The 23,564-nt window shown below is 38.0% G+C and overlaps 1 protein-coding gene across 1 annotated transcript; it reads left to right on the forward strand.

Moving 5' to 3' along the window:
• Positions 1-6,284: 6,284 nt before the first annotated feature.
• Mtnr1a (melatonin receptor 1A) lies at positions 6,285-23,441 on the forward strand. Its single transcript, XM_003469177.3, has 2 exons — positions 6,285-6,696; positions 22,568-23,441. Exons 1-2 carry the CDS (start codon positions 6,501-6,503, stop codon positions 23,434-23,436), a joined length of 1,065 nt encoding a protein of 354 aa, XP_003469225.1. The 5' UTR covers positions 6,285-6,500; the 3' UTR covers positions 23,437-23,441.
• The last annotated feature ends 123 nt before the right edge of the window (positions 23,442-23,564 follow it).

A 23,564-nucleotide genomic window follows, 5' to 3' on the forward strand; every position in this document is an offset into this window, starting at 1 on the left:
AGTTAAATGAAATCAGTGCCTAGAACTGCCAAAATGTACTGTCATGGAATTTGGCTTACTGTTAATACAGGTAACTGAATAGGCAGCCACGGTATTAATGGGAATTGGGAGAAACTGAATATCTGAATTCTTTATCCTGTGGTACCCAGAGGCTAGGGCAACATGGAAACTAAGCCGTGCTATCAATATCACATCTAATGTATTTGCTTAGCTTTATGACGCTACAGATATAATTTCAAAGTGCAGTCTCAGTCCTCAATAATCAAGATGGGCTGAGGGACAGTTAGCCTTACTGTCCTCAGCTGAAAAGAGGGAAGGATACTCTTGGCAAGCAGAAGAAGAAAGCAGGAAAAAGGGGGTGTCGAAGAGCATTGTCAGTGGCCAGAGTGGCAGGGCTTTAGGAAGGAGGGCTGCAGGTGCGTGTGAGGTGGGTGTCCAGTGAAGTTCACTGCATTGACCTTGAGCTTCTTGTTTCAAAAGAGCTTTTAAGAGTTAGATATGAGTAACTGGAAGACTGATAACTTCATCATGGGAATGCACGGATGCTTGGTAAAAGTCTGGAAAATTAAGACAAAAATATTGCTAAAATAGAGTGCTGTCTCTCTTATAGTCCATTAGTGTGTGTCAGATGAAAGAAAATTTGTTGATGTGCTCATTCCTGCACTCACCTAACAAATATTCATCGAAACTTTGCTGTGTGCCGGGTGCTACCAGGCTGCAAAGACACTCCTTTTCCTGAGCTCTGTCTTCTTGGTTTTCTTCTTGTAATCCAAGGAAAATTGCTTTATTAAGAATAAAGGATTTTAGGGTTTCAAAATATCTCTGCATGAACACCTATCAGATTTAATGTTCTCTTTAATCTCTGGGGGAAAGAGGAAATATTGACCCAATGTTATACCACTTCATTTAGAAAATGACAAAGTTCTGGAGACAGTGTACATAGTAGTGACTATAGTTCATTGTAATATATGCTGGATTGGCTAAGAAAGTAGACCAGAAGTGTTCTAACCATGCACACACAAAAAAGGTGACTGTGTGAGGAGATAGACTGGTTAATGAGACCGATTGTGGTGATCGTTTTGCAGTGCATATAAAATCATTACATTATGCACCTAAGTATATGCAATTTCTACTATAGCACTTATTTTGGGGTGCTGGGGATTGAACCCAGGGCCTCTTGTGTTCTAGCCAATTGTGAGCCATATCTTCAGCCCTCAAACTTACTTTAATAAAGCTGACAGAGAAAGAAACAGAAACAGAAAACAAACAAACTCCCAAAGGGGGGAAAATACCAGCTTCCATTTCAACTGCCTTTTAACATTTGTGTTTATAGGGATGATCCCAAACTAGTCTGAATAGTGGGCCTGTCAAGAAGGCACATGGGCTCAGGACACTTCCCTTTGTAGCTTTCAAGATGACGTTCTTGGTTATACATGTTTTATTTGGGTTCAAATCATCAGTAGGCAACATTGGGACACGCAAATGTTTTCTCCTTTTGGGCAGTCACTTGCACGCAAAGAAAATCTTTTATAATATTTTATATAACTTTTAAAAAACCATTTATACTATATTTCCAAATGTAGTTTATATTTTATAGAATAGAAACCAAATAATCACTTCATATGCTTTTTAAGATTTCTAGAATTCAATCAATTCAGTATTTAAAATTTCCACCCTGAAACTATCTTGTTAAGTTAGTTTTTGGTTTAGAAAAGTAAGCTACTTTAAAAATACAGAATTATGGCCCTGTCACCAAAAAGCAGATATTATTTTTGTGTATAACCTAATCTGTTTTAATCTTCCAGTTGTATTACCTAAGTATGTTTTACAAAATTAGTATTTTATGTCCAACTTCAACCTTAAAACTCTGCTTTTCTTAAAATATGTGATCCTTTTTATGAAATTTTAAAGAGCCACATAGTGTTTTCAGGGACAATCAAAACTTGAGTATTTGCCTATTTTGCTACTTTAATTGTTTTAAATTTTACACATCAATTTCAGCATTAACATCTTTGTATATTTTGTTGCTCTTCTGGATGAATTTCTTGGCATATAGATTATTTATTTTCAGAGTATTGCATGTAATGTCACAAAATTTTAGAAATCCATTAGCATAAAAGCCAAGCCTTTGATGTGACCTGTGCTGACTTTCACACTGGTGCTGCTTTTTCTGCCGTGATACTGCTGTGACAGTTCTTTTCTTTTGCCCTTTCCATGCCATGGCCTGTGCAGTAAACAACAGTACTGTTTCTCACTGTGGTACAGACACACAAGGCTGCTCTAAACCGGAAGTCTAGGCAAGTAATACAGCCCCAAATGCTCAGAGTGCAAAGGGGGCAAAAGAATATAGAGAATGCTATGTAATCCTGCCTCATTTCTCTTCCTATGAATTTATTTCTATGAAAAATAAATTCTAAGCAAAGACTTGCTCATCTTAGTAACCTTGGCTATAATTTTTTATTCATTTTTCAGTGACTTGCATAAATATAAGTTTGCGGTCTGTTATCTACCAGATTTTGTGAAAAGTTATCCAGATCCCCGCTCCCCCTACCTTTGGGCTTCGTTGTTTAGAGATGGGTTCCCCATTAACCACAATCTCCATGCTGACCCAATGAGAATGGAAACTAAGCCTGCTGAAATCACTCTGCTGAATCTGCTCGGCAACTTTGTGAAGGTCAATGTGGACTGCTCTTTCTTTTTCGCAGACTAACGTTCTCTGTACTTTCTGATTGCTCTTCATCAAATGCATTAGGTTCAATTTCAATTAGGGCACCAGCTGAGAGGAGAGTTGTTTGTCAGAATTTAATTTTCTCACTAGCAGTTTACTGCTTCTACTGCAAATAGAATGAGCCACTTGAAAAGAATGGTAAGTTTTTTTTTCCCAAGAAAAGCTTAACCCATGTGAACCCTTAGGTAATTTTTTGTCACTGTGCTGTTACAGAGCATGGACATCTAAGAGGCTGCATTTTTAAGTGATGCTAGACGTGAAGAGAAAGAAAATGTGTGACACATGTGAACGAAAATGTCATCAGGCCAAATGTATCTTGTGAAGTGCTAATAATGCCTGGTCTACATAGAAATGATGGTAAATAGGAGCTGAGAGTTTTCTAAAGTACAGCCATTATCTAATTATTCCAAGGGGCAAAATGAGATACTGGAAAGGTCTAATGACTTTTACTTCACTTCATTTTAATATTTATGGACCCTACACAATAGCTGTAGGATAAGGTGAGAATACAGGAAAAGGGACACGCCTTCCGCGTGCCTGTCAAAGCCTTGGAAACACAGTTGTGCTTTTTGCCAAATCAGAAGTGCTAGCCAGCCCACAAATTGGAATTACAGACCTTCATTTTCTGATGGATGTTTTTAAACTTTTTACCTTACATATTTTTCTCCTCTTTTAAGTGGGAACATACTTTTAAAGTCTTATGCTTGAGGTGCACATATTTTGTTACACACACACACACACACAACAAAATGATTAATTGCTGCAGTCAAGCAAATCAGTATCTATCATCTTACATAGTTAACTCTGTGTACGTGTGTGTCTGTGTGTGTGGCGAAATCTAAAATCTACTCTCTCCATAAATGTCCGGGATATAAGGCAATGTTATAACTATTCACGCTGTACCTTAGAGCTCTAGGCTCTTTGTTTTTCCTTACTCGGACCTACATCTCCATTCCTCCACCCTGTAACAATTTTTCACTCTCAGCTTTTGTATATTTGAGCTTTTTGTTTGTTTTGATTCCACATGTGAGATTATACAATGTTTTCTTTCTGCATCTGACCTATTTAACTTAGCATAATGTCCTCCAAGTTCATCCCTAACATGGCAAATGGCAAGCTCTTCTTTTAATGTTTAAGCTATTCCATTGTGTGTGTACCAGCTTTTCAAAAATCCATTTATCCATCAATGGACGCTTAGGTTTATTTCCATATCTTAGTTATTGTGAATAATGTTGCAATGAATATGAGAGTGAAGATAGCTTTGTGTCTCATTCAGTTTGATATATACTCAGAAGAAGGATTATTAGTCAATATGGTAATTTTTCTTTTTTTCATTCTTTCCTTTAAAAACATTTTTTTCCTCCTACTCATCTCTTCGAGGTTGATAGCTTGGTTTGTTTGTTTGTGCAGTATCCAGGGCCATTGCACTGACATACATTTGCAGCCCTTTTCAAAAATATTTTGTTTTGAAACAGGGTCTCACTAAATTTTTAAGGAGTTTCTTTTCTCCACCTGGCACTTGGTATCTTTTATCTTTTTGGTAACAGCCCTTTTAACAAATGTGAGAGTTTTTCTCTTATGTTTTGGTTTGCATTTTCCTGAAGATTACTGATACTGAACACATTTTCATATGCCTCTTGGCCATTTTTATTTTCTCTTTGGAAAGATATTTGATATTGATATTTGAAAGATATTGATTTCACTTTATTGATTGTTTTTGTGTTGCTACTGCTATGCTAAAGTTTTCCAGTTTGATTCAGTCCCATAGTTTATTTACTCTTTTGCTTTTAGCAAAGTATTCAAAACTTCCTTACAGAAGCCAAGTCTCCCTTATGTTTTCTTCTAGGATTTTTATGGCTTCAAGTCTTACATTTAGGTTTTTCATTATTTTTGAGTTTATTTTTATAAATGGGATACAATAAAGGTATAGTTTCCTCCTTTTGCATGTGGAAATCCATTTTTCCCTGCAGCATTTATTGGAAAGATTATCCTTTTCTGACTGCGTCTTTTTTGGTGGCCTAAGGAAAGTGCCCTTTAAAATAGATGTTTTAAATTCATATGGACAATAAGTAATTTTATGCATATGCCTTACTCATTAAAAAACAATTTCTTCTAGTTCAATAGAGTGATCCAAGTGCAAAGAAACTTTCTCCAACTGTAATCTCTTCTTGACTAGAAATGCTATTTTAACTCATGAAGAACTTTAAAATATATCTGAGAACCGCAGTTAATGCATTTAATTTCTACTGTCTAGTGCAATAGGCTGTGTACCTGAAGTTAACATTCACATTGAATAACAAGACTAGGTTTGTTTTTCACCAGAATAAAAATAACAAGAATGAACTTCAATGAGTCTGAGCACCAGGCTGTATTTGATGTTCTGCAGCTGCATAATCTTAACAATCACGGTGCAGGACACAATCTGCTGGCATCCTCATCATCTCCATATGATACGTGGGAAACTGAATCATTTGTTCTCCATGATAAAAGTGGTCAGTGGTAAAGCTAGATGTCTAAGCCTTGGTCTGGTGGCAGATCCCTTTTCAGTCACTTTTCTGTATGTGATGGAAACCATGCTTCCTCCAGGTGGAGCAGGTGGTGAGTTCCATGACTCAATTGGAAAATATTAGCTGCGCAGCCGCTGGGTTTATGTATTTCATGGGTCAAAGTTCAGCAGCAGGTGTGAGTGAGACCTAAAGGCAGTTTGTTTGGTGAGCGCTCAACACTGACAGTTCCAAGGAGAGGGGTCCTTATTTGACTTCTTGATACATACAAATCATTCTGTCCACAGCCTTACTGGGAACAGCGTCAGATCGAGAAGGTGAGGCGCAGAGACACAAGGACTTCTAGAAGGTCACACCACAGGGCAGTGTTGATGCTGGAATTCAAAGCCCTCATGTTTTACTCTCTCAAAGGAATGTTAGGGTTATTTAGCATTTTCATTGGGGATGAGCATAAAGTAAATATGCGAAAATCATGAACATCAAGCTTTCAATAGGAGGCCATGGTTATTTACATTTCCTTAAATAATATTTCCTTTTGAGTATAAGTTTCCTTTAATGCCAGAAAGTTTTGAGGTTCTCCCTCCCTGAAAACATCTTGGTTAAGCCATTTTCTAGTAAATTTACACTGATATATGAATCAGTGTAAGTTGATATATACGTATATCAGTTCAGTAGTATATTAGTGATGACACTTCTATCATCTGCAAATATTGTCATACATATTTCTTTTATAATCTCTATTTATTTTTGGAAGTGTCCAGCACAAGTGTTACATAGGATATGTAGGTGCAATTTTGGACGGTCCTAAAAAGACCCTCCCCACCTTAACTGTTAGGTTGATGAGTCAGAGCCCATTTTAGTCCCATTTTGCAGATAAGAAAGCGAGAGGACACAGTGGTAGAGTTCGCGCCTAGGCTCCCGGCAGGTCCTGGGGGTGAAGGTCCTCTCCCAGCGTTGACCCCTGCGGGGATGGCTCCTGGGCGCTCGCAGTCCCCTCACCGCGCTGTCTCCGCGCAGGGGCGCTGTGCGCACGCTCTGCGGGGTCCCCGCTGGCACACCGCTGGCGGCGGACGCCAGATGTCACCAGGCTGTGGCCGCCTCCTGGAGGGGGTGTCCGGCCGCGGGGAGGGGTGCAGCGGGCAGAATGGGCGCGGAGGAGCAGTGGGCTGAGGAGGGGCGCCGCAGGGCTGCGAGGAGCCATAAAAGCGGGGAGCGCACGCTCGCGGGCACCGACAGGGGCGCTGGGGGCGCTGCCGGGCGCCCCGACCATGAGGGGCAACGGCAGCAGCGCCGAGCTCAACGCCTCGCAGCAGGCGCCGGGCGGCGGGGCGGGCGCGCGGACGCGCCCCTCGTGGCTGGCCTCCGCGCTCGCCTGCATCCTCATCGTCACCATCGTGGTGGACGTCGTGGGCAACCTGCTGGTCATCCTGTCTGTGTACCGGAACAAGAAGCTCAGGAATACAGGTAGGCGCTCCCGGAGCCCCACGCCGGATCCCCGCGGTTCCCTGAGCCCCAAGAAAAGTTCAGCCAAATGCTGGCTGTAAAGATGAGGACTTAGATCATTTTCACTAAAGGTGAGAGCTGTCGGTCGACTTTTCCCTTGGCCTGCCCGTCTAAAATGCCTTTTCACAAAAACAGTATCAATTGTTCAATCCTCAAGAGAAAGAAAACTTTGCCAGGGTAAAGTTTCTCCTTCTATCTGAGGAGAAGGCTGTTATTCTAAATGTTTCTTTTTGGGGTTTCTTAGATGGAGAAGCACCTGGTCCAAGTTCCTCAAGATGCCTCTTCAGAGGAGATGAATCAGCGCATCCACTGCTTGGTTTTACATATAAATTGGTTTTCTTAACTTTGCTGCAATATGAGAAAATATATGAGCTGTCACAATGACAGCCTACTATTTTAGTTTTAATATCAGCAGTGATTTTCAGTTATTGGCACACACTAACATGCTTTGGAAAGGACCTTTTCTCTTGCAAGTAAACAAATTTACTACTTTAAAACAGTAAAGATTATATTTATGTGTATTCACCGGGATAATTTCATGCTGGAATCAACCGTGGTTTTTCTCCAGGCAGTGAATGGAAATAGGTTTATCTTGGTCAGGAGCTGGGCGCAGTTTCTCCTCTAAGCTCTTGGATGTTCACCTCTAACTGGTGTCCGGAGACTTGGTTTCCTCTCGCTGACTTGGAGACAAACTTTTGGGAGATGATGTAAGGACAAAGCCATACACTTATTTTTGTTGTGACCAGGTGGTCGATAACAGCTCCACTTTTTGGTTACTCCTTTTGAGAGACTTCTGTCCCCCATTTATTACTTTAATGTTTGAGGCAGTTAAGGATTAATTAATAAGTACCTGATAGTATATATTGAATTAGAGTAAGTTGAATAAGCTCATTTCATAGATGACTGGCTTAAACTAGAGCGGTTTTGGCTTCAGGAAAGGGGTTCATACTCCTAAAAATAAAAGCAGTTTCCCAGAGGTATTCTGAGCACTGTGTTAATGGACTGAATCTCTGGGTCAGTGATAGTGATGCCATTACCCACTTCACTGGGGAGGAAGTATGGTGCAAGTTGGTCTTGCAGAATGTGGCTGATGGGTAGATTTAAATCACAGAGCTTGTTATCTAGAGCTCACCTCGCTTTGCTGGCTTCAGGGACTGTGGCACTTTGGGAATCTGAAACTTACAGAGATTTTCATTTAAAATATGCTCCTGCACCTGGAAGAATTTTGCCTCACATGTTTAATGGTGAATGCTCCTTTCACATTATTTTGTATTTCATTCATTTGCCAAGCAACTTTTTGAGAGGGCAATCTATAAAATAAAAATTCCTCCAGTTGAATGAGAGACTCTTAATGAACTTTAATATAGCAAGCTTTTGAACTTTCATGTTTTTATAATTGGGATTTTTTACTCAAATGTACCATCATTTCAGTGCATGCCATCTGAGGCTTTCTAGAAGAGATTGTAGTTTGACACAATGATATAGATAGTCCACTCAAATATGAGTTTGGGGATGTTTCTTCAAAGTTCTTATGATTGCTCGACACTTCCATTTCAGTTAATCTTATTTCAATAACTTTAAGGAGGAAAAGATGGGAACAAGAGAAAAGAAGACAAGAATGTTAAAGAATCTCAAAAACTTTGGAAAAGTACTTTCTTTTGGAAATGCGGTATAAATGCAGCTATTTATGCCCCTTCATCCTCTCAGGGATGGATGTTGGCATTTGACTTCTCACGGAAGAAATCTACAATGTTCAACCACCTGAGCAGCCAGGTGCTGACCAATCTGCACAAAATACTACTGTCTTAAGTGCTGGTAGAATTTTTGCTGTGCTCTTGCTCAAATTTTGATAGCTAGAATCAGTGCTACCACATTGTGTGCTAAGTGGATTTCAAAGCATAGTGCGAAGATTTTTGCAATGGAACGCTAGGTTTATATTCTTATTTACCTTTTGATTCAAGAAATCAGTTGTCATCTAAACTTCACTTTCCACTTTTGTCAAATAGAGACAAAACCTAATCTTGCCTTTTAGCCTCATGCTAGTGTTGTGGTTACCTAGTGAAATCATGCAAACTGCTTGCAATTATTTTTTTAAAAAGTTCCTAGGATGATTATATAACCCAATGGCCACCACTCTGTCATGCCATTCTTCTCCTTGTTTCCTTTGTGTCTATTCAGAACATGATATGTATCCACTCTACATCTCGGAGAGGCCACACAGAACATGGGGAATCTAGGTTCAAACCTTGGACGCACCAGGGCTGTTTTAGAATGCTTATAGGTCATCAGCGTGGCTACTAAACATAATTTTAAACGGAAGTACAGTAGGAAAGTGCACAAGCTTTAAGTACACTGCTATGTTTTAACATATGTATATGAACATAGGACCATCACTTTTCAGGAAAGACTTGCGAAAGAAGGGTTTTGGTAGTTAGTGGTGCTATTTGTTATTCATATGTCTAGAATTTATGGCCAGGTGAATGAACTGAAAAAACCATCCTGTCCTCTTTGTCCTCTGACATCCATATACTAATTGCTGCCATTGCTGGGCTTGACTCTGCCTGTATCTCCTGCTAAGCAATTACCTCTTTACTGCTAGATCCATCTCCATATCTTCTACTCATGTTCCTCAGTACCCCAGTCTGGGTCTCACTGAGATACTTTGACTGAACCCTTGGCCACTCTGTGCACTCAGCCTTGCCTTCCCTCCCTATCTCTTCCCATTCTTTTTCCTTTTCTTTTTTCTCCTTATCTGTTTTTTTTTAATTCCTTGACTTCCATTATTCTTTGATCACCATAACTGGATTCTAACACAGTACTGATCACCCTGGAAGCTCTGCTATCTAATTGTGTCTATTCTGCACTAGGAAAAAGACAATCCTGAGCATATATAAATATTATATTCTACAAGTATATGACTATTATATTCTATACACAAATTTCTTAGCTAACTTTCTGCTAACCTACAAAATAATCGAACCCACGATGTGGCTGAAGCAATAGTCACCTGGGACCTGTGAGCCTGGGAATTTACCTACCTCGCTCCATATTCTGATCTCTTTGAGATCATGTAAAAATGGGAACACATTTGTCATGCAAGGACTGAGGAAGGTTTTTCTTACTGCCTCAGAAATGTCATGAGAGAGATCAGGAAAAAGAGAGATGATGCAGAAAAATTTCATATCAGAGAAGGAGCAGAAAAAGTGTTGTCAGCCCAACACATCCACAGGTTTTACATCCACATATTTAACCAACTAAAGATGAAAGATACTAAAAAAAAAAGTAGTATCTGTACTGAACATGTGTAGACATTTTGGGGTCACTATACCCTAAACAATATACTATAATAATGATTTCCATAGAATTTACATTTTGTTTTTGTTTTTGTTTTTGAGGCAGATTCTCACTATGTTCCCTAGGCTAGTTGGAACTTGTGAGCATGAATAGCCCTCCTGTCTCAGCCTCTGAAAAGCTTTTAGAGGGAATGGATCTAGAACCATTCCCTTCAGGGCACATCGCTCTCAGTAGGTGACAGAGGAAGGAAGATAAGCTCTTCACCTGGGGATAAGCATTGGCAAAATAAAGAGTCCCACAATCTCTCCTGCAAAATCAGGGTGCTGTATTGGGGTCATAAAGGTGGCCAGTCATACAGTTTGCCTGTGATTTGAAGACGAATACTCTGGAATCTTTCAGAACAAAACTGGAAAACAAAACAAAACACCCATAATAGACAATTGCATGAGTTCTCCAAGATACTATTTTTAAATCATTTTATCCTTTCAGGATTTTTTCCCTCTATAAAATTCCTTTTGCACATTGTATTCTTTTCTTATTGTAAAAGATTTTAATGAACATCAGATAATGTATAAGGAAACTAAAAGAGCAATAAACGTCTAAATTCTGAAATTCAACAATTTGAACAGATACAAAATATACCCTATCTAGTGTTTTAACAATATATTTTAAGTCTAAACCTCTCATGTTAAAATTTTAGCTTTTTTCTTATTTTTCTGGCCCATGATTGATTCTGAAAAAAACTCTTATCCATCTTTTGGTAAAAGTTTTCACTTAAAAAATCAATACATTAATGTACCCATGTCAAACCAATCCCAATGATTGCATGAACTAAGCTTTTAATCATATAATTTTACTTTTAAAAATGTACTTAAGAATTTGTGTGTGAATAATTTTCCAAGGTTCTGAAAGTTAAAGCTGGAAACTGTGAATCTGTAGTTTCCTTCACATTTCTTTTTAACAGACAGCTTTCAGAAAGATCTCCAACCTTTGTGAAGCAGAAAAAGAACTTTTCTTGTTTAAAATGTTCAATATTTTTGTACTTATGTACATAAAGCAATCTGTAGTTTTCAAAGCACTTTTCCATAATTTGTCTTACTCATGTAACAACCTTCTCAGGCAAATAAGAAAACAGAAAGCCAAAATTCATAGACAATGATCAGTATTTCTTATTCCAGAGCACAACGAATCATGTTGCAGTGAGATTAAAGTCAGGAATTAAAGCCAAAAGATCTAGACTGTGTCTTATATCTGCCTACATTTATTTGTTCAGAGTCTGGTTGTTCAAATCTTCCTGTGCCTCAGTTTCTTTATCTACTAACTCCATAGAATAAAACAGGAAGATGAAATGAGAGTCTGCTCATCAGTCTACTTACTCATCCATCCATCCAGTCATCCATTCACTGGCCCATCGACCTACTTACCCATTATATTGAAGTTACTTAAGTACTAAACCTATAATGGCATTGTACTATTTCTATTATACATTCTGTATTTAGTTCACTTTAGCTTGATTTTAGGTTTTGAATGTTCATTTTAATTGTTTATTTTTAAAAAATCAGTTAGACAATATGAACTGAACTGGTCGGTACTAAAATCATTCAAAAAGGCTGAGGATTTAGAATCCAACAGTCATTTGTGACATTATGTAAGTATTACATATATTCTCTGATATCTTAACTTTCTCTTGAGTGATAACCATTATTTCTCCACAGCAAGCAGACCTGAGATGTGGAGGCTGATTATATTATTACCCATTGTATTAATCACTTTTCTCTTGCTGGGAAAAATTTCTGAAACCCACAATTTAAGGGAAGAAAGGTTTATTTGGCTCACAGTTTCCAGGGGATCCAGTCCACAGTTGGCTGGCTCCAAGGCACAAATGCATGGCAAAAGGGCATGATGGAGGAAAGCTTCCCGTCTCATGGCAGCCAGGGGTAGAGAGAGAAGGAGGTTACAGGGATAAGTAAATACCCTGCTAGATCACATCTCCATTGCCCACTTCCAACAGGCTCCACCTCCTACCAGCATGTTCAGCTACTGAACTCATTCATAGAGGGCGCCCCTGATAAGTATGGCACCCTCACAACCTCACAATTAAATCATCCTCCGAACACATAGATCTAAATAATAGTGGTTGTGCTGCTGTTTAATTTTAGTTATCTCTACAAGCAACTTTCTTGGACAAATGTAATAGCTACCAGTTCAAAAATTCACTACCTTTCCTGTATTGTGCAGATTTCGAAAATGATGTCGAGCTAATAAAACCCACACTTCCAGTCTGATAAATTTCTTGTTAATGCCTTTGTTTTCCTCCTGTAGCTCTCACAGATATTTAACATTATTGACTCAAAGCAAGATTTTATGGTTGAAGGCATCATACTAATTTTTTTCTAACACATGCGTAGGTGCTGTTTAAAATACCGTGTCCTTTTTGTGCTTTGCACAGTACATCACTATGAGACTCTTAAGATTTTAAAAATTTATGAAAGTAATTCCCAGAATCTCCTGGAAAACTTAGGACTGAAGTAGACTTCAGTGTCTTGGACACATAACTGAATTTGAGTTTGGTCTCTGATTCCTTTAGCTGTTCATTGCACGAGAAAGTATTCCTGATAGCAAGTTTCAATATTAAATTAACCATGGATAAGATACAACTTATTTTTGTTAGCTTTCAGAATCAATTTTCTATTGGAAATTTTGAAAGTTATCCAAGAATAAAATGATCCTGGATTGAACCTCATGCTATTAGTTTTTCCTAAATGCTTTTAAGAATAACTGCTTTGAAAAGTATCTACCTTGGGGGTCCATTTTAAATCTTTATAGAGTCTCTGGAGCTTGTTTTGCTCCTGCTTTGTTATCACTTTTCCAAAATAACTGGACTATTTCAGGTACAGTGTATACATAGTGTCTTGAGGTTTCATCTTTTCTTAACTATTTTTAAGTTGCCTAGCTGGCAGAAATACACTGTCTTCTGAAAAAGAAATTCACACCCTTCCAGGGTTTTCTGTGCCAGCAAAGATGCAGTTTATTAGTGAATACTTTCTAAAAACATGCTGTGTAGGTACAGAACTCTGCATCGTATCTTTCCTTCTCCAAAAAGAGAGAGCTCCTTAACTTTCTCATTGTTTGAAAAGGTTGGCCAGTCAAGTTGATCTGGCACCTGAGAGCTCTCTGTGATGTTTCAAAAACTTTCAGTGAAATTTAGTAATGCTTCAAATTGGAAATAAGCTTCTGGATTTTCTGGATGAGGTGCTGCAAGATTTATCCCTCCACAGCCCTGTACACTTTTGGCAATCACACTGAAAGACTTGGTCTCAGAAGAAAAGGTAAAAAAAGAAGATACATACTTGGTGCTAAATACTATTCAGGTCATTATGAATAATTTGAATAGTTGATTTTATGGCTCAAAAGGATGTGTATAATGAGCTGTTGGTATTTATTTAACTGAATATTCATTTGAATAAATATTCTTTGTATTTCTGTAGTGTAAGATGATGTGATTGGTTTGGTAATTCTTGACAATTTGTCAAAATGAGACACTTGTGTAAGACATGGCTCTTATTTTCAGAGAAATTTCTTTCCAACAAGAAACCTTAACATTGTATACTTTTTTTTAAATAAGATACAGAGTATAAATATAGACATACAGAAACACAGTCTTATAGCAGAAAAACTTCAAAAGAAGATTTGAAAGTTGGTTGATAGTGTAATGTAATCATGAGAATTTTAGAGCTGATACCTTAGGATGAAAGACCAATAGATGATAGATAGATAATAGATAATGTGAAAAGTAGTCCACATGTAAAAGAACATCAGATTGAGACAGAATTCATTATAAAATTTCAAAGACATTATTTAGGGGTAGAGACAAAGTATAACTATATTAAAATAATACGTTGGATCCATATCTTTTGAAGAAAGTAACACAGCCTGGAAGACCCATGATGGGAAAGGATGGTTTGAGAACTGCTTGTTACCTTGTATTTTTATTTATTTTGTCCCATAGCTACTAAATGGCCAATGATCAAAATTTAGTCAGTAATGAGTACTTCTTCTTTTATGATTTTCTTAACATGTGTACCACACTCTTTTCTGACCTTGAAAGGAGTAATGTGTTATCATCTTTAATGTGTTTATTCCTTTCTAATTATTTAAGTGCCATTTTGATTCTCCCGTGTGCCTGGTATCAGATGAGAGGCTTGCAACAGTTCTGTGGCACCCAGATGACATTGCTGTAGTTTATTCATTTTTATCATAAGATTAGGTTTACATTTAGCTTTTTTACTTTCAAGAGTTTTCTTACAAATTAAATTCCATTTTACCTGTTGCTAAGTTTGCTTATACCTTTTAGCTTACCATTGTTTCCTCCACTCAGTTTTTGTTATTCTTTTTCGCCCTCAACTTTTTCTTTCTCTTCTTCCTTTCTTTTTTCCTTTTTTTGTTCCTTCTTTCTTTTCTTCCATTTTTGTACTTGAATTTGGACTGTGCTCAGCTATTTTGTTTTGTGTATATATATATTTTTAAAGATTGTTCTATGTATTCCATTATATAGGTGATTCATTCCTTATCTGTTGAAGATAAATCCTACCATACACCCATTTTTAAAAAATATGTTTCCTCTAAAGAATGAACCTTCTGGAACCAGATGGCTTGGAGCAAAATCTGTCATGCGTGACTTTGGACAAATTACTTATTTGTTTTTTTCACTTGTTAATTTGGAACAAAATTAATGTTGCAAGGATTAAATGGCTTGTTCTACTTCAAGTTAGTTATGATTTACATATAAAATTCCAGCAAGCAGAGTGAATTCTGTTGTATTCTTAGTGTGAAGTTTGTATGGATAGTACGTATTTTTTAAGTCAGAATACAATATTTAACACTTCTAGATCCTTAAGAAGTATGTAAGAATATAAAAAAGGCTCAAATTTTGAAATTTTAAGATGACTTCTATGAGAGTATTTTGCCTTTTTGTAATGTTAACTTTTTCTTCATTTTCCTTTCATGATTTATTTTTAACATATAAATACAGAAGTATTACTGTATCACTTTCAATACTGTTTTAGTATACTGACAATATTGTGTGGCACAGTATTATGATTGCACCGTTTTATTTATTTATTTATTTTTGGTTCTGAGAATCAAACTCATGACCTCACAGTTGCCAGGCAGGCGCTGTGCTGTTGAGCTATATCCCCAGCCCCAACCATTTTTAGTAATGACTCTAATTTTCATTTGAAATTTGGCAACTAGAGCTACTTTTAGTGTAATTAATTTGTTTATATAAGCTGTGTTTCTCTGAACCGTTTAAGATTGGAAAAAGTGTCTACAGAAGTAAAGATTATTAACCTAATGTGTCAATGTAAGTTCTTTGTACATAAATATTACATTCGTTTTAGAAGTTTCATCTAAAATTTTCTAGGGTGAATAATAGTGCAGACATCAGTAATTTATCTTCAGTTAAGGAGGAAAGACTGATTCAATCTGACTGTAACACATAGATCTTTCTGTCTCCCAAAATTACCTTCAAGAAAAAGATGCAGAAAATAAGCAGGATTCTTAGGATTTTATAGCTTTAAAACTGACTGAAATCTAGACCAGAGCAAACAGCTGATCAGCTAGGACTTTATTTTAAACTGCTTGAACACTTCTTGGTCTCTTTAGTTGTATGCACAATGCATTAATACAGCAGTTAAACTCTATCAACCAACTTTACAACGGCAGAGAGTCAACAGTCAAAGTGCAAAATGAAGGACTGGACAGAGACTCAGTCAACAAAAGAAGAGATCAAAGAACTAGAGGACAAATGGGTCAAGAAGGCAAGAAAGCAAGGAAGATCTCATTGACCAAGAGAACAATGTGTTATGAGAGAAGAGCACTGTATGGACAATGAGTTATGTCATCAGTGTGTTATATGATCATTATGTGACATGGGTGGTGGGTTATATGGAGAGACTATCTGTGGGCAGTAAATTAATGTGTTCTGTGAATAGTGTATGAGTTAGACAGTATATTATGTGAACAGAATGTGATGCAGGCACTATATTTTATAAATATAATATTATAGTTCAGCGATGTTAAAGAGGATAAAGTCTGAGAGGTCAGCAAGAATGTTACTGAATACTCAAGAGAAGTGTACACAACAAGTGTGGGTAGCAGCCAGATGTTACAGCATGATGGATTAAAAGGGTAGGAAAGAAATAGATTGTGTGCTGAGGACAGAAGATGAGGCTGATAGCCAGAGGGGCAAATGATAAAAGAAGGCCTATTTGCCATGGGGAGACTGCAGATGCAGGGGTAATCAGAGGAGGCTTCTGAGCTCTGGTTCTCTAACCAGGGTGAGCAACCAGCTGTGAAGCAGAAGGTGTGGATTCACCTACAGGTGAACAGACGTGAGAAGCTAGTATTCGCTCAGAGCAAACATGGGCCACACATGCTTGCAGCTCCTCACCAAAGCCAGGGTTATGTTATCACAGTTAAGAGATGGAAGCTCTAGGGTGCTATGGGTTATCCAAGGTTATCTGAGCAAGAAGTATGGCCAGCGTTGGACCAGGTGTAAAGTTTTGTTTCCAACCCTACGGTTCACATGGCCTGTAATAATCTGAAAAGGTATGTTCTTTTTTTTTTTTTTTTTTTTTTTGTAATCAGTACTGGGGATTGAACTCACGACCACATGCTTCCAAGGCAGGCGCTTATGCTGCTGAGCTAAATCCCCAGCCTGAAAAGATGAGTTTCTAAAACACAATCTTTTTAAACTTAAGAATATAATATGTTGCCTGTGTGGTTTAATGCCCCAAAGCAAAGTTTTCCATATTCCTTTTCTGGCCAAATATTCCTTAATATTCTCAGCCAGGAATCCTGGATATGGGATAAACAATACTGTAGGTTAATCACTAATTTAATCATGTCTTGGGGAAATCCCCCAGGCTCACTCAGCTGTTGCTGCTGACATGGAACCTTTAAACCCCAGTGTACCAACAAGCCATTTTCTTCTTTTTTATTTTGAGTCAGCCCTTCTGAGACAGAAAGCATGGTAAGTCAAGTGAATCCCCAAAACATGGCTTCATTGTTATACTCCATTTGTTGTAAATGAACTCCTTAGTCAGGAGCTGTGAAAAATATGATCATGGTAGAAGAGGCATCCTGTGAGTACATAGATGTTATGCTGGTAGAAAAATGAGGAATATTAAAAGTTTAAAAAGGCAAATCCACACCTGGTGCATACTCCTGTTCCAGTCAGAACAAAGTCCTTCCCCTTTCGATGATGGAGATAGTAGTTTGTGTCAGTTTGCCACCAACACAGTAATTGGCTGATTTCCTTAGGGAATGGTGTTACATGGGTGTTGGTCTCCAATGCTGTTAGTTTGATCATTCAGCACTGGCTATGGTTATATCAATTTCCTAAGTACTAATATATATTGCTAAGCCCATGAATAAAGGTTTCTTTGCTGCTGTGAAAATTTGTGAGCTTATTGGTCAAGGACAGTCATGGCTAAGGAAACATTAATGGATGTCTACAAGTTGCAAGATCAAGTTCCTTTTTTCCTGAGGTTGCTTTCTGGTGACTGCTCAAATGATATACAAATATCTTCATGTCAGATTACTATCCTGATATGGCTGTGTACCGGCATCTTCCCCAGAACCTTTGTCACCAGTTTTTTTTAATCATGTCTCTTTCAATTCCTTGACCATTTGATTCTGTTACATTAGTCATTGCTCAATGTCTTAGTTACTTTTCACTCTTGTTGCTGAGACAAAATACCTAATGCCCCAAATGAAGGAAGGAAAAGTTTATTTTTTACAGTTCTTGGAGGTTTCAGTCCATACTCAGTTGGCTCCAAGGCAGCATGGTATGGCGGGGCAGCCATTCATAGCCCCTGCAAAACAGCAAGGTGCTAACTGGCAAAAGAGAGACACACCTTCTTCCTGCCGTTACATCATATCCTGGCTCCACCTGTAGGTGGGTGAAATACACCACCAATCCAAACGCTAGACAATGAACCATTTACAAAAGCTAGATTTCGTCAAGTCCATAACTGTATGAGGCTTGGGGGCCACTGATGTAAACCATGGCCTCCAGGGTTAATGGATATCTGTTTTTGATGCCATTTCTCTTTCCAAGAAAAATAAGCAACCAGTCTCAAGTTTTGTTTGAACGTTGATTAACGTTTTGTTAACTGGGAGAAATTTTCCTTTACTCTTGTCTTTCATGGCCACTCTGGATTGAATCTACAGTGCCACAGTCATTCAGTTGCAGGTATTGCCAATATACAGTCAAAAAATCATCTGTAAACTGTGTCAGAAGTTCTTTTATTCTTAGTCAGATGGTCTCTTTGTTACTTTTCTGTCTTGGCTGGGAAAAAAATACCCTAACCCAAAATGAAAGAAAGAATGGTTTATTTTAGCTCACTATTTGTGGAGATTTCAATCCAGACAGAGTGGCATTGCACCAGGGCAACACTTCAAGGCAGCAGCCTGCAAAAGCACCCAGAGCAAGAGAGGGAACACAGATGTATGCAATATAAAGGAGGAAAAGAGACTTGCTGTTATCCCTTTTTGTTCTGAGTGCTGCTACTTTGAAGTGTTCCCCTGTGCCATGCCACTCTGCCTTGGAGCCAACTAATTGTGGATTGAAACTTCCACAAACAGTGAGCTAAATAAATCTTTCCTCTCTTCATTTTGGATGTCAAGTATTTTGTCCCAACGATGGGAAACAAGTAAGCAAGACAGCTGGTCAAAGGAAAATCCTTGTGAGGCCATAAGTACGTATTTAGAAAACGGGAGAATTTTGGTAGGAACACAAAGCATGGGCATCTGTCCATTTGTTTGTGCTTTTAGGACCTACTTGAATACATCTATATTTGATATTGAAACTTATACTTTGGTGGGTCAACCAACAGGAGTCCCCAGTGAGAGACCTGTCCAACCACATCATCACCTGATGGTTCATGGTTAAATATACAGACTCTATTGAGGGTTAGTAGCAAGACAAGTTTTTACCAAAAGGAGCATGCTTATCTTCAGAGGACAACACATTTTGCCTGCAAAATCCTAAGGGTTTGCGTTATAAATCAACTCTCTATGCTGGCTAATGTTTTCTTAGAGCTTGCTAAGCTACCACAAATAATTCAAACACCATTGGTGTCTTAGTCTGTTTCCATTGCTATAATAAAATACATCAGACAGAGTAATTCTTAATAATGGAAATTTATTTCTTGCAGTTCTGAAGGTGAAGTCCAAGATCAAGACATTGGAAATTTTATTTTTGGTGAGGACTGATTTCTACTTCCAGGATGGTGCCTTCTAGCTACATCCTCTGATGAGTCTAGGGGGCCAGGATGGAAATGGTAGAAGGGATAAGAATTACCTTGTACCCCTTATGAGGTCACCAATTTAAATATTCACTGTGGGGTTTTTAAAAAATCATACCTCATAATATGTCAAAATGATACACACCTCATAGTATGTTAAAGTGATGTATTTTGTGATAAGAAGGGTAATACAAGTTTTTCTTTATTAAGAAAGTTGGTACAGATAAGTAATTTTTGCCACTATAGGTCCTAAACTATCAGTGTTCTCTTTGCTCCTGGAAATATGATTTTTAATTACTTTAAATCCAGGACTTACTGAACCAATTACAGATAAACAGAAACAATACAGAGATACTTCAACAGCAAGCAGAAACACCAAAATGAGACCCAGGATTTGGAGGCAGTTTTATTTAACTTTGGACAGGCATTGACAGGGAATCAGTTGGTCTCTCAAAATATCAGGGCTTGAAGGCCCGCGGAGGGAGGTTTTTATGGGGTTGCAAGCAAAAAAGCAGAGTACTAGGGGCTGGGGATTTAGCTCAGCGGCATAAGCGCCTGCCTTGCAAGCAGGCAGTCGTGAGTTCAATCCCTGGTACTGATAAAAAGGAAAAAGCAAAACAAACAAACAAACAAACAAAAACAAAAACAAAAAAAACCAGAGTACTGATGGACTTTGATTGATTCTTACAATATGCGTCATAGTGCCCAGCTATGCATTACAATGACTAGTCCTTTCTAGGAGACAGTAGTAATAGGAACTGGAAGAGGAACTATTACCTGGGCATCTAAGAAACTGAAGTATATTGGCTAGGGAGCTATTTTCTGGTGTAATAGCATCCTGAAGGTTCTTCATCCACTTTCACTACCAGAATCTGCATGAATTAGGGTTCCAGCATCCTGAGAAACAAACTCTCTGGAGCAATGGTGGAGGTTATGCTTCTGTAGCTGGTGCTGATGCCTAAATTCCACGGGAAAGACAGCTGAAAATGAAAGACAGATGACAGAGAGGCCCTGTCCTTACGTGCGCTTGGGCTGTGCGGAGATGGTGAAAGGTGGGGAAATAATTGTAGAAAATAGAACAGCAAAGAGAATTAAGACTGTTTTTCTAGTTCTCATGTACTCACGATTTTCTAGTTTTCATGTGCTTGTTTTAGAATGGTGCCTAATGAGGTACTAAGCCAGAACCTGCCCGAGGGACTTCATTTTGAACCCCTATATCTGACTATAGGAGCTTCCTTAGGGAAGAACTCTAAGCATGGTTAAGAAATAAATCGCTTTTTACACTTTGGACTCTTTAACCGTTTTGTAATTTAATTCAATTGAAGGGCCAGGGATTTAGCTCAGTTATATAAGCGCCTGCCTGGAAACTGCGAGGTTGTGAATTCAATCTCTAGTACACACACACACACACAAATTACCTCAATTAAACTCCATTTTTCTGTTTTGTTCTTCTCTAACAAGTAGGAATTATACAAGCTAGTTATTAAGAGTAGACCTTTCAGGCTTAACATTGAATGGTTCTATGACTCCCCCACGACAGGGAGCTGGCAGTAAATCAGCAGAGAAAAAGTGCTGCACATGAATAAACATTATTTTCAATTCCAGGATACGTTATTCTGGGTGCATGAATTCTTTGATATCTGTATTAATGAATAAGTTTTTAATCTACCACAGACCTAAGAATGGAATATATGAACTTCTTATGTGATAATTATAAATAAATAATTTAATTACTTGCCTAACAAGGTTATGACATGAAAAAGAAAAAGAAATCTCCTTCTCCTTTATCCTACTCATACAACACACGTGAGCAGCTGTGGCAGAGCTTCATGTGGAGCTACCTGGAAGCCATCTCTGAGGCTTAGTAATTTTCTTTCACCGTTTGTAAAATGATATTACTTCAAAGAATGGATGACTTAATTAGTATAATTACTTGGGCAGTCATAAAGCATAGTTGGTATCAAATAAATGGAGTGCAGAATTAAAACCATACGAACAAAATTCATGCCATCATTTGTGATTCTATTTTTAAGCTCTTTAAAAACAAATGTATGTTAAGTCAATTTGTCTTCGCAACCTTCTGGGTAAAAAGAATGTTTCTGTGACATTTTAATTTGTAGTTACATTTCACATGGTATGTATATTTTTAAAATATTAAATATTTTGAGTTAAAATGTATTCAGTATGCTAATTTAGGTATTTATGTGATTGGTAGTTGAAATTTATTCACTTCAAAATTAATTTTTACTTTTAATTTAGACAATCATAACCAATTTTTAAAGAATTTGCTTTTATGACAATTTTCTCGAAATTCTTATATGCCATGAACTTCTTTTATTACATCATGACTGCTCTTTTACTTCATTTTTGCAAGAATGTTGGGGGAATAGGAAATAGAAACTTCAAGCACAAAGCAGTATGTGACATAGAGTAACCTGATAAAGTGAGTCCTAGGTAGTACACATGTGACAGTTCACAATCTAGATGCCTGTAAGTCGGAGACTTAATTATTTACTACCTTTCTTTTGATTTGAGGTGAGGGGTTTTGTAGGATATGAACAACATCCATATGACACTGGTCATTGTATGCAGTATGTGACACAGTGTGCCTCCCTTAATGCTCACTATGATCTGATGAGGAAGATACTACCATTATTTCCACCTCATAGGAGAGGAAACTGAGGCTTGGTGAGCTGAAGCAACTTACCTTGGTTATGTTTAAGGGAGAAAACCACTGCTCTAATCTAGGAAACTGAGAACAGAGCCCTTTTTCTCCTAAGTAACTCATACTTTCCAATCACAGAAGCTAGAGGCCCAGGTGAGAACAACTGAATATCTAGAGAGGGATAGAAGACCTGGAACTCAAGAAAGTCATGGCTAACTTGCAAGATGACATGAAATGTTATTTCTCATGTACTGCAGCAGATTCCAAAACAAAAGATGTAACAGAAGTATAATAAGGAGACAAACTCGTTGAGAAGACAATAATTTTGGAAATGAAGCCCACTTTTTCTGGGATGTATAAATATATGAAGAGTGGATTTGACAAAGGCAACAATGGGCTTACTTCTTGGTGAAAGTGGCCTCCAGTTCATTTATGATCTGGTAGTACTATTAGGTCATTCAAGCTGTGGGTACAGTTTTTTCTTTAATAACTAAGAAAAAGCACAACAAAATCCATGCAATACTAGTGTTAACCTACATTTTGTAAATTTTTTCTGTTTTAGGAAATATATTTGTGGTGAGCCTAGCAGTTGCAGACCTGGTGGTGGCCGTTTACCCATACCCGTTGGTGCTGACGTCTATATTTAACAATGGATGGAACCTGGGATATCTGCACTGTCAGATTAGCGCCTTCCTGATGGGCTTGAGTGTCATTGGCTCTGTATTCAGTATCACCGGGATTGCCATCAACCGCTACTGCTACATCTGCCACAGTCTCAAGTATGACAAGCTGTACAGTAACAAGAATTCCCTCTGTTATGTGCTTCTGATATGGATATTGACACTTGTGGCGATTATGCCCAACCTGAGAATTGGATCGCTCCAGTACGACCCATGCATCTATTCCTGTACGTTCACACAGTCTGTGAGCTCAGCATATACAATAGCTGTGGTGGTTTTTCATTTCATAGTTCCTATGATCATAGTCATATTCTGTTACCTAAGAATATGGATCCTAGTTTTACAGGTCAGACAGAAGGTGAAACCTGAAAACAAGTCTAAACTGAAACCTCAAGACTTCAGGAATTTTGTCACCATGTTCGTAGTTTTTGTACTTTTTGCCATTTGCTGGGCTCCTCTAAACTTCATCGGTCTCATTGTAGCCTCAGACCCTGCTAGCATGGTGCCCAGGATTCCAGAGTGGCTCTTTGTGGCTAGTTACTATATGGCGTACTTCAACAGCTGCCTCAATGCAATTATATATGGACTACTGAACCAAAATTTCAGGAAGGAATACAGAAGAATCATAGTTGCACTATGTACAGCCAAAATATTCTTTCTGGATAGCTCTAATGATGTAGAAGATAGAATTAAATGTAAACCTTCTGCACCATTAACCAACAATAATCTAATAAAAGTGGACTCTGTTTAGTGTTACTGGAAGTTGTCTACATTGCTCAAGGTCTTGTTCATTTTAGTGTCTGTTTTCTTTCTTATGTCTAGGAAGCAGAGTATTTGAAGCACTTCAAGTTCTTAAGGGGTTGCCACTATAGTTTCTGA

The sequence above is a fragment of the Cavia porcellus genome, unplaced genomic scaffold (genome assembly GCF_034190915.1).
Source record: "Cavia porcellus strain 051 isolate PalLab524CR breed Dunkin Hartley unplaced genomic scaffold, mCavPor4.1 scaffold_24, whole genome shotgun sequence".
Taxonomy (NCBI): domain Eukaryota; kingdom Metazoa; phylum Chordata; class Mammalia; order Rodentia; family Caviidae; genus Cavia; species Cavia porcellus.

Coding starts and splice junctions, on each gene's coding strand:
- Mtnr1a (XM_003469177.3), top strand. CDS start 6,501: ATGAGGGGCAACGGCAGCAGCGCCGAGCTCAACGCCTCGCAGCAGGCG. Junction 6,697..22,567: donor CAAGAAGCTCAGGAATACAG/GTAGGCGCTCCC, acceptor TTTCTGTTTTAG/GAAATATATTTGTGGTGAGC.